General features: G+C 40.2%; 1 protein-coding gene across 1 annotated transcript in view; it reads left to right on the plus strand.

The window, feature by feature from the left end:
- ADCY3 (adenylate cyclase 3) overlaps positions 1-12129 on the plus strand; it is a 343040-nt gene that overhangs the window by 298467 nt on the left and 32444 nt on the right. Inside the window, exons 14-16 of the mRNA XM_069233756.1 lie at positions 3292-3373; positions 6808-6966; positions 9298-9444. Of these exons, the coding sequence (XP_069089857.1) occupies positions 3292-3373; positions 6808-6966; positions 9298-9444 (388 nt within the window). The remainder of the gene's footprint in view (positions 1-3291; positions 3374-6807; positions 6967-9297; positions 9445-12129) is intronic.

The following is a 12129-nucleotide window of genomic DNA, read 5'->3' on the forward strand; positions in this document are numbered from 1 at the left end:
TGTAAACAAATTGTGCATTCTATGGGCCCAAGAGCCAGTCGCCAGGACTCCCACAAAGTCTTTCACGAGAAAGGGAAGGAGAACTCTCTTGCCTACAATCAGTTAGTTTTTCAGTCTTTTCTAAGCTACTCATTCTCCTGGTATCTCAGGTGCATGGACTTAAATTTCCCATTCCTGCCTTATCCATCAAAAGGGTGACACTGCCTGCCAATTTTTCCATCTCTTCACTTCCATCTCTGGTACAATAATGCTCGCCCTTGAGTTATGTTTGGCAGAGGTTGATGTGCTTCTGAGTGCATTTTCCGAGGTTTGTCAATCAATCAATCGGTCAATCAATCAATCAATCAGGAATTTGTAAAGTGCACTACTCACCTGTGAGGGTCTCAAGGCGCTGATGTTTGTTAGTGACATGATGAATGCATGGAGCAAAAATGTACACCACCCAGTTTTGCCAGGTTGGCCTCAAATTTCAATGTGAATTTCTTGCTCGATATGTTTAAATTTCAGGATTTTTGATTCACAAACTTGCATTGTGTATTATCAGTGATCCCATACCGGGCAAGAGGTGTACATCAATCTTACCTGAACGTGTATTACAAAATATAATCTCCCCCAATATGCTTTTCTTAATGTGCATATAATAAATGCTGTTAGTCATGCAGATACCATAATTTTATTTCTTTTATGTAAGAAAGTGTTTGTAAACATCAAAACGAAAACTAAGATTCAGAAATATGCTAAAAAGGTTAAAAATAGAACTCCACTTGTAAGCCACAGAGAAAAAAATGACCAATGGCGTTGGCTAATTGTCACAGTTATAAATCAAAACTTACCCCTCCAGGGGCGTAAACTTGGGAGGATCAGTCAGGGCTTGACAATTTCCATCTCTCCTACTGCCCCACCAGAACTAGGTGCTTGAGGTACCATCTCCTCCTACTTAATATTTACTTGTCTCCTTCAGGAGATCCCTTGCAGACTCTTACCCCTAGTATCCTTTTTTGGAAGGCTCTCACAGCCAACTCCTGGGTAGATATAAATATATTTTCTTGGTTCTGCATCTTAAGCTTTTAGGCTGTGATTAAAGTTTCGACTACCATAACAAATCATTGTCTTGTACAGCTGACTGTATTTTCAATGCAGCTATCCACCTTGCAGTATGATATTTGCTTCCATCAGTGTTACCAGCCACATAGCCCAGATCCTTCTGTTGTGTTCTTTAAGAATTACTTCAAAGGTGTGCACTGCTGCTGAACTGAATTAAATTGTGGTTTACTCATAGCCTGCTTCAACCCAAGAATTCCCCCTAAACATGACTCCATTTTGGTTTCCACTGCCTTTAGAGCACCAACAGCATTTTTAATTTTTGTGTTCCTGTCCATAGTGTAAGAAGGAAGGGATTTCATCAGGGCATGCTCACCTCCAAAGAATACTTTTTTATATGCTTTTTGTGAGGCTGTCTCTCTGGGGCTCCTGCCATGTGTATGTGGCCCATGAATTCAAACCTGCAGCTTGTTTTTGTCTGTCTTTTCTGATAGGCTATATCATTCCTAGAGTTTTATTTGTACCTTATAATGGAGCTTGCACCAGGATTTCCTTTACCTCTCTTGTCTAAAGTCAGTTCACCTCAGATATAGCAGGTACTTGACAGGCAGATCTCTATTTGATGCCCTGATGGAACGGGTGTGTCTAGCTCGCTGCCCACTGGCAGACTCAAACTCCCGTTACAGGTCACTGACATTTTCCTTATTCATCTCCAGCCCCTGTGTCTGCTCCACCAAAGTGACAACTGCCTCCCCGTAGCCTTACATCATGGGAATTCTAAGGAGAATCCATCTTCTTCTCCACCAAGGCTGACTCTCCTGCGTTGCACACTGCGCAGAGTCACAGTGCAAAATTAAGCCAAGACACTCTACATATTTCACTTCACTGACTTGTTCTGTGTTCATAGACTCCCTCTAGGGCATTCATTCATGCCTTTATGACCAACATAGTTTGGTCACATCTAGCATCTTTCGACCACAAGCGCCTCGCTCTAGCAACCCATAGTTGGGAATGCCACCATATAATGTACTGTGTTCAATCTTAACAAAACAAAAGGCAACTAATACAGAGTGTCCATAGGTAAGTCCACCAGCATCATGCCAAGCGACCTATGTAAGTTACACGCTTTTTAAATTAGTGTGTGGCAAATGCATTCGAAAGAAACTGGATCCTGTTCTTCCTTTGAGTTATATTGTCCCCCTCTTAAATATATCATCCGTAGGGAGATATGAAGTACTCCGCTCCCTCTCTTATAGAAGAAGACCTTCCTCAAGCCTCTTCTGTTAAGTGCCTTGTTCTTTGGTTCTCTAAGATTAGTATACTAGTGACGTTTTACGTCTGGCTTGACAGCATTGTTGATTGCAATATCTATTGTTTCCAATTCTTCAAAGAGTAGGCTTGGCCTCATCCCAGAGGAGCACTACACTCACTTCATGCTTTTGGCTGTTTAGCATATCATTGCACCTTTTGTAGAGTACTTGCATTGCGGACTCTTTTGCCCCTCAATTGTACGCAGTAACATACAATAAACTATTATCTCAGACTTGGACTAAATTCATAAAGCAGTGTTTTGTTTTTTATTTCTTTGCAGCAGGCTTTTTTCAGTGTGTTAGTTTGGAGTCATAATGCAGGCTGGACCTATTGGTCTTCCTAATACTTGTTATACCAATGCAGTAAATTAAACACTTTGGCACCAAAAACAGTCCAATGCGTCTGAAATTGCTATACTCTTACAGGGGATATATGCACACAAATGATAATAGAAACACAATGAGGCTGCCACTAGGTGGCTGGAATTTAATACTCCATAATACAGACATTTGACTATTTTTAAAAGGACGTATCTGTTCAAAGGTCTTTATTTTCTCTCCTCAGTGTATTTGATTTTAATCATGCCTGGGAGTTGTCTCTCAAATGCATGGCTAGCAGGTGACTCCATGTCTCTACGAAGCAACATTTCAAAACCTGGGCCTTCCCATTACAGATCATTATTTTCAGGTGTGTTAGTCCAGTTGGTGCAACTGAAATGAGCTAAGTCCTCAACTCAAAAATGCATTGATTTGTTGAATTAACTCCCATCTGGGAATAATGTACCCCAATGACATAGTCATCTGTGTACCCAACTCCTTGGTGTCATGTTTACAGTAACTCTTAGTGAGTGCTTCTCTGCAGAGACACCACATATGGCTAAATTCAGTTGCCTCTGATATGTTTCATTGGAACTCTAAATTTTTTCTTTCTACTTTTTAGGGTCACATTAGTTCCTACCAGATATGCAATGACGGTGATGATATTCATCATGATGCTGAGTTTCTACTACTTTGCTCGACACGTAAGTGTTATTCCACTCAACAAACAACGCGCTGTGACGTGTGCCACTTAGGGCAGGAATCTCCAACATTGGTCCACTGGGGTGCAGCCATGCCAGATTTCGAGGCAAATAAGTGACTGTGTAAATAATTGCAATTTAAATTTGTTGCACATAAATGTATCTTTCTGAATATCCTGAAAACATGGTATAAATGTGACCCACCTGAACCTGCTTTGAATCCCACTGAGTATAGCTCAAGCTGACAAATATAGGTTTCATTCGATTAATTCTTTATTCTGGTTGCAAATAAAAGCACATGAAACACATCAAAGATTAAAATGACACTTCAGTCATAATTTATACAATAATACATAAAATCGGCAAAGATTACAATTACACTAAAATAGCACTTAATTCATAAGTTATACAAATAACACATACAGTCGATCACTCTAAGGCCCTGATTTAAACTTTTTTTGCGCCGCGTTACCGTCATTTTTTTACGCAAAAGCGGAGCAAACTTACAAAATAAAATTGTATTTTGTACATGTGCACCGCTTTTTGGTGTCAACAAATGACGGTAATGCAGCACAAAAAAAGTATAAATCAGGGCCTAAATGTTTGAGCTATTTCCTTTCTCTGACTGCACATTGTACATATTGAATCATAGTGAGCAAATTTCATCATTTTCCAGGCTACGTAAAAACTTAAGCCATCCTATAATCTCTAAAATTCTTCATAACTAAGAGCAGTTTTAAACTAGCCCTTCTGTAGGTGGCATACAATTTACAAAACACTACATATAGATTGTTTTGAAGTACGATCAGAAGAACAATGGGAAGGCTCCTGGCTCTAGCAACCCATAGTAGGGAAAGCTACCATGAAACATACCACGGTGAATCTAAAGTCGTGTCAAGATAAAACGATGGGAGACAAAGGTACAGTTGAATCCCTTCCCTTAAATCTAGGCAAAGATAATTTTTACAGATATTTTGATCCTCTCAGTTGAGATTTTTTTCATCATCTAAATCCTTCATCAGCGAGTATTAAAGGGCCAGATGTAGGTAAGTTAAAATTTGCGACTTGCAATTTGCGAGAGTCAGACCGACTCGCAAATTGCAACTCTCAAAAGTGCTTGCAGAAAGGTGTCTCAGACACCTTCTACGACTCGCTATGGGGTCGCAAGGACCCACCTCATGAATATTAATGAGGTGGGTCGCATTTTGCGACCCCCATAGCGAGTCCATGCACTCACAGGGATGGTGGCCTGCTGGAGACAGCAGACCTCCATGTCTGTGACTGCTTTTTTAATAAAGCAGTTTTTTTTTTCTTTTTGCAGCCCGTTTTCCTTAAAGGAAAACGAGTTGCAAAAAGAAAAACTTCCGAAACCATTTGGTTTCGTTTTTTTTCAGAGTAGGCAGTGGTCCATAGGATCACTGCCTGCTCTGAAATTTTTTTTTTTTCGTCATTCACAAAGGGGAAGAGGTCCCATGGGGACCCCTTCCCTTTTGCGAATGAGTTACCACCCACTCCAAGTGGGTGGTAACTGCGAGTTGGTTTGCGACCGCATTCGGGGTCACAAAGCAACTCAGCATGGCAATTCAGTCGCAATTAGGAAGGGAACACCCCTTCCTATTTGCGAGTCGCAGCTCAAATTGCGAGTCGGTACCGACTCGCAATTTGAGGTTGTGCATCGCCAACGGCCTTTTGCATGTCGCAAACTGCGTTTTTCGCAGTTTGCGACGTGCAAAAGGCTTCCTACATCTGGCCCTTAGTTCCTTTTTCGAGTAGTACAGGATGGATTCTAGGTCACCAAATGTAATACTTTCTCCCAACAAATCAACACATTTTTTATGTAATCCAGGGAATCTCAGAGGCGTAGTCAAGAGCTAGACAGTCATTTATGATGCCTTCGTAAAAGCGGTAAAATGGGGATTAAACAATGTTGGTCCTGTTCTAGGAAAATCTAATCCCCTAGTTTGTAAAACTGTACCAATCTTGTGTGTGTATATATATATATATATATGTGTAGTTACATATACATACACACACACACTTCAACAAGATCTACATATATATATTCACTTGAAAAAACTAAGGTTAAAAATGTTATAGTTAGGTGGATATGTCAGTGACAATATTGATGTTTTCAACCACAGAAATTCACCAGTTATAGTCAGTTATAGTTAGCAGAGCATCCCCTCCCCTCCCCGCACTACAAACGTTCCTCTGAAAGAGGAATTATATATTTTGTTCAGATGTTGATGGTTGAATCAGGCTTCATCAATTAACACAGAAAATAAAAGTCTTGCACTTCTTTGTTTGTTCTGTTAACACTATATTTTTGACATTTTTTAAAATTACCACCCCTGATGAAGGGCAAGATGTCCTAAAACACTTCTGGGCTTGTCTTGTTTAGACATGTTACGTATTAGGTGACACCACGTAACATTAAGTGAAATTAATGACAACAAATAAATTAAAGAATCAATTCAACCTGGTGGAAATACAAGAGTTTTATTCGCAGTGGTAATCTCTCAAGAGCAGTCGCAGCTCGTGGGGATTCCTGTCAGAAGGGCAGGGGGACAGGTGGGGTCATTATGGGGAGGGTCACATAATAATTAAAAATAAAATAACATTTTGAAAAACTTACCTCGGCTCCCGCGCCGCGCTGCTCCTCTGAAGGCTGCAGGCACAGGCTCCCAGCCTGCCCTGCAGCCAACCCTGACACTGCTCAAAGCAGCATCAGGATTGGCTGGACTGGGAGCCTGTGCAGGGTCTCTCCAGCCAAGCAACAGCATTTGCCGGGCTGAAGACAGCCTACTGCGCATGTATCCAAACATACATGCGCAGTGAGTGGAGTGCACAGTGCACTTCTCCGCCCATATGGAGGAGCTGCCCCTGCTCAAGAGACTAAATCAAATTTATGGATCCGAAATTAAAACATTCGAATTTCTACATAGATCAACTTGAGATTGCTGAGTTAATCTTCTTAAAATGCTTAGATTTACAATGAAATTACTTACGATTTCCACAACGATTTCATATCACACATATTGAGGATCTCATATTGACAATCCTCTTCAGTGACCTAAATACATTTCTTCAATACTTTATTTGCAGCTGCTCCACAAAATCCTAAATCAGTACCTTTGAATTTCTGAATCTGAAAATCCTAAACCTATCCAGGGACAAGTCTACATCAGCTCAATAAAGGTTGCTGAATCAGCCCCATAGGGAATTCTAATTCAATTGTGTTGCTGTCCTAGGCTCGCTGGCTCAGTTTCACATGTAACAAATCAGACATCTGTTATATTTATTTGCAAACATTATCCTCTTCAAGGCAACAGTTACTTGTATCAGAACTATGCAGTCTTCTTTAGTGATGCTAAGGTGGATGTGATTGTGCAAACATTCAGAAACTACTTTGATGCCTGTTTGTTTCCTGCTCACAGGTGGAGAAGTTAGCAAGGACGTTGTTTCTGTGGAAAATCGATGTCCATGATCAGAAGGAGAAGGTGTATGACATGAGGCGCTGGAATGAAGCCTTAGTAACAAACATGCTTCCTGAGCACGTGGCCCGTCACTTTCTTGGGTCCAAGAAACGGGATGAGGTGAGGGCGATGATATGATGAATACATCTGTGGAAAATTGTTTCCCAAAAATAAGTAATTGTCGATAACCTGGGAGCCATGTTTTGTTAAGACATGTTCTTAAAAAAACAAGCAGTAATCATGAAGTCTGCGGTCATCGCAGACCTACACCACATTACCAAAAAAATGAATCAGCTATTTAGTTGTAATTGGCCTCAGGAATAAGCTTATTCTTGTGGGTATGTATTTTTGTGAAACTTATGGTGAGAATAATCTTGTCTGAATTTTATTGTGGATATAGTTCTTGTGAGTGGGACAAGATTCAAAGCAGTAGCCATTGAGGGCCATATTTATAAAAAAAAAAAAAAATTCAATGCAACGCAGCAAGTAACCTTGCTGTGCTGTGTGAAAGGGCAGGAATGCGCCGTATTTACCATTATATGGCACATTCCTGTCTTTTCCTAGCGCTGCGCACTTCCGGCTGCCTAACGTCAGTGCAGGCAGGATTGTATTTGCACAGGAAGGAACGCCTTCCTGTAGAAAAACAATCCTCGGAGACATTTTCCTCTTTCTAAATGTGCTGCAAAATGGAGCACTTTTAGAAAGAGGAACTAAAGACGAGAAACAAAGATTTTATTGCTCGCTGCACCTGTCATGTGGAGGCGTACATTTCTGACGCACTCCCAGGTCTACCGATGTTGGTAAATCTGAGAATGTGTTAACATCAATAGGTGGATGCATAGGAACACCCACGCTTCACTCACGGCATGACTCATGCAGCTTAGAAACTAAAGGCAGCGGTTTGCTCTGCATATGCATTACTCTAGATTTATCAAGCCACGCAGGGCCACACAAGGTGGCCTTGCATGGCTTGATAAATCTCATTTAGACTTTGCGTCACCCTTGCGGTGATCAAGAGTGACACAAAACCTTGATAAGTATGACCCTGAATTGCTCTACAACAGTGCAAGTTAGCTCACTTTGGCTATCTGCAACCTTGGTCACTGGCTATCCCATTGTTCACCTTGGGTATTTTACTATGACCATAGATCTGGGCAGCTCAGACACTAGCTTTGTTAGTACTTAGCCTCTTTGTTGATGCTATCAATGTGTTGTTAATAATTAATTGTAATGGTGGTTTTGTTTGAAATTTGACTCTGGCATCTGAAAACTGGACTGGAACCACCAAGTATATGGTCCAGTTGGTGATTACTTTTCAACACTATTGACATGTCAGATTTGAACACACTGGTTTAAAGTTAAGACGATCAGTGATCCACTTCCGAAAAATAATGAATTTAAGTATCAATGTGTCATAAAACAGAATCCATGTCCAATATCTGATATTGAGGGTCACTTCATAAGGAGTCGTCTGTGTTGTCATTTTAGACACGAAATTAGGTGCCTTTCTGATCAAGTACGTATCATATGTTTTAAGCAAGATTCCCCTCCCTTCTACAATGAGCAGGACAATTGTCTATGGGTTTTTCCATGCAAGAGATCCTCTGCAAGGCCTGATTGAAGATTACAACCTGTTTAGTTTATAAATTACCTTCACCGGAGGTCCCTGCTACAGCATTCTCCATAAGGTAGGTGGACATCAAAGGAACTTAGGAACGGCTCCATTCATTCAATTTAGTCTGCCCATTTGGAGGAAGAATGATGAAATGAAATGCACATGTTTACACATAGATACTGAGATCAAGAGAAACCAATTAGTAGATATTATTGTTGCTACAGCAAGAGAACAAGACTAGTATTATAATAATTTATGAACCTCTGGTTTCTAGCTTTACTCTGGCTGCATGAATGTAGGCACACATGGGAAACTTTCTTTGACTATGTAACTAGGAACATGCTACCCAGAAATAAGGAATACCTACTCTAGAGGCCCATGCTTAACTTGATCCATTTCATGCGCCTACATGTGTGGTTTCATTGTTCACCTTGGGTATTTCACTATGACCATAGATCTGGGAGGCCACACCTATAGTCATTACTTGCAGAAGCTAAACTACTAAATGTATCAAAATGCTGCAAATGTGTTACTCCTTGTGAAGTGCAAGCTATGGCTCTTTGCCTCCGTTAACACCCATAAACATCTATTGGCTGCCCCCCGAAAGCCTCGGTGCAGAGGAAAATCACTGCTGTCTACCGATTTCCGACATTGCCTTACCATTGATGCAGAATTTTATAAGCGGGGTTTTTTATATATGTATTCTAGTTTGTTTAGTTATTCATTCAAAGTACTTAGCTGACTTTACTCAAACCGTACAATCAATTAGCTGGCTAATTGCAATCCATGACTACCAGAATGCCCAACTAATATTTCATGCATCCCTAAACTTGCAGGAGCTGTACAGCCAGTCATACGATGAAATCGGGGTGATGTTTGCATCAATCCCAAACTTCTCCGACTTTTATACAGAGGAGAGTATCAACAATGGAGGAATCGAGTGCCTGAGATTTTTGAATGAAATTATCTCAGATTTTGATGCCGTAAGTTAAACACGTTGCTTATCCTAAATCAAAAGTTATGTTGCTCTATGCAAAATATTACTGTTTTTTCCCCATCTTCCTTCTTGAAATTGTCTTCTTCGTGTTTCCAAGCAATAATTGTTGATGACACGATGAACTGTTCTGTATTGTGCATGTTTGGAAATACCTAATTTCAACAAAACCACTGGATTATCTGTTTTTATTTCAATAATGTATTCTTTCAATCTTAGTGCACACTCGCTCCCATCAAATATGCAACAGTGTCTTCTACAGGTTTGGGCAGAACATCTTAACAGTATTTCCAAGATGAAGGTGTACAACTTGTAGTTCATAGTTCCACTACCCACTAGTGCATGTTTCGTGGTTGTTTTTCACATTGTAAGTACATTAAGAATTACCACAAATTAAACTACAATTTCACACCAATGCCTGTAGGCTGAAATACAATTCATGAAAAATCTACATCTGAATCAAATCATGTCCTATTATCTAGACTATTTTCATATGCAGATAATGAATGCATAAAGGCAAATGCACTGAACACTGCATGCAAGTTCACCTTGAAAGATGGTTTCGGCTGATTTGAGGGAGTTGTAGCTGTTTAGGTAAACCTATTTTGTTAGTTTTAGAATGAATCCACCAAACAGATGACCTTATGAGTCATTTCTCACCCAAAATGCATTGAAATATAGCTAAAAAGGAGATTTTACTCCATTTGTTACTGTTACTGGTTGGAGTTGAAATTGAATGTATAAACTTTCCTGGAAAGTGCATATTTTTATACCAGGTTTCTCGAACGAGTATCTTGTGAGCAGCTGGTATATCTCCGGCTACCTCTAAATAGCTCTCATCTGTACAACCCAGAGCACTAACTTAGAAGCTTTTTCTTGGTTTAATTAATATATATATAACAAAATTGAGAATTTGTATTTGAGCCTGAATTCCTGAAACTCATAAGTTGTTTGCAGACAAATGGCTGAATTTCCAAAAACAATTTAAAGCCCATATCATGTGGCGTAGGGAAGACTCATTATTATTACTAATATAATTACGTTGGTACCTGTGTAGAGGTATTCAAAATTGACACAGTCTTTTTCACATTACTGCTGAAAACCCTGATGCACCATGGCAGTCACTGTTAATATTCTTGTATATGGTGGCACTACTGTAAACTTGTCTGTTGTGGTCACTATCACAACATTAATAATATAAGACGCTCCAGGAAGATTTTCATTGAAGTTAAGTAGCGCTCATTACAGTAAATGTTGGAGAACCCTGTTTTAGATAGTAATACTAGTCTTACTCATTATAAGCCCTGCATAATCTTTATTACCTCTATATCTGTCTAACTCTTCTCAGTTCATACTTAATTGAGGCTAAGCTTCCTTCTTAAGCAATTATCCCCTATGCGGTTGATCAACAAAAAAGCTACATAACTCTAAAATTGTTATGCCAACTTGTCTTCCTCTTTTTCGTCCCACTTATTTCCTATAACTAACAGCCCACCCTCCCTCCACACTGGTGCAGGGAGGAAAATAAAAATATGATCAAATCTGCTAATAAATAACCTCACTCTAACCGGCAAAGCTAAAAATGTTCAAGACATGCTTAACAATGTTATGTTATTTGCTTTTTGTAAAGCTCAAACTATAAACTGTAATCTTCGCACTTGTATAGCGCACTACTCACCCATTAGGGTCTCATACTCATACTGCTGTGGAACCCCCTCCTGGCTTTTCCATGTGAGGCACCCACTCCTAGGCAACCCCCAGGGTGAAGCCAGGCATCCACGCACTGTCAGGGCCGTTGTGGAGATTAAGCAAGCTATTGCCCAGAGTTAGACCCATTAATTAGATTAGGTACCGAGGTGAGAATTATCTGGTCCAAGGGAATTGAGCCCAAGATCCACCGAGGCGGGAATTGAACCCTGGTCCCGGGCCAGATCTCTGCATCAGGGTCTGCCGCTCTAACCATTGTGCCACACTTCTCCACTATGACCTTGGGGGAAGTATATTGATGCTAAAAAAAACCTTAACAAAACCACATAATTTAAATGATGACAGAGAAGGACCAGATCAGAAAGCATAAACCATTAGATGTACCATCATGGAAAAAGCCACGTATTAGAGCTTTCCTAAATTTTAGGAGATTGCAGTTCTCCCAGGGGTGCAGTGGTAGCTTGTTCCAGTTTGCTGCTGCAACCGAAGAGAAGGTTTGTCCCCCGAACAAAGAGCGATGAAAATGCGGTGCCACTAATAAGGACGAGCCAATCCTAAATACAGGAAGGGCGAACCTCTGTCTTGATCCTATTCAGTTCTAAATGATTATTTAAAATCCAGTGCTGTACCTGCGGCAGACAGGCAAAATAGTTTAGAGAAGTGTTTCCCAAACTGTGGGTCGTGACCCACTGATAGGTCTAAATCTGATTTTTGGAGGGTCACGAAAGTCAGAGCAATAAATAAAGATGCCTTTAAATTCTGTGTTTAAATTGCCACATTTGCCGGTGATTCAAAGACAAAGTGAAATGTCAGGCTGCTTTATTCTAGTAACATGGGGATTGGTGTTTATTTTTCTTTCTCTGACTGCTAAGCAAGAGGAGTTTTTAAAGTGCCTTACGTGACAGTGTCGCATTGTATTTATTGCAATAAGATGTACTTTAAATTAACTTATACATCCAGCAGTTAG

This window comes from Pleurodeles waltl, chromosome 5 (genome assembly GCF_031143425.1).
Source record: "Pleurodeles waltl isolate 20211129_DDA chromosome 5, aPleWal1.hap1.20221129, whole genome shotgun sequence".
NCBI classification, from domain to species: domain Eukaryota; kingdom Metazoa; phylum Chordata; class Amphibia; order Caudata; family Salamandridae; genus Pleurodeles; species Pleurodeles waltl.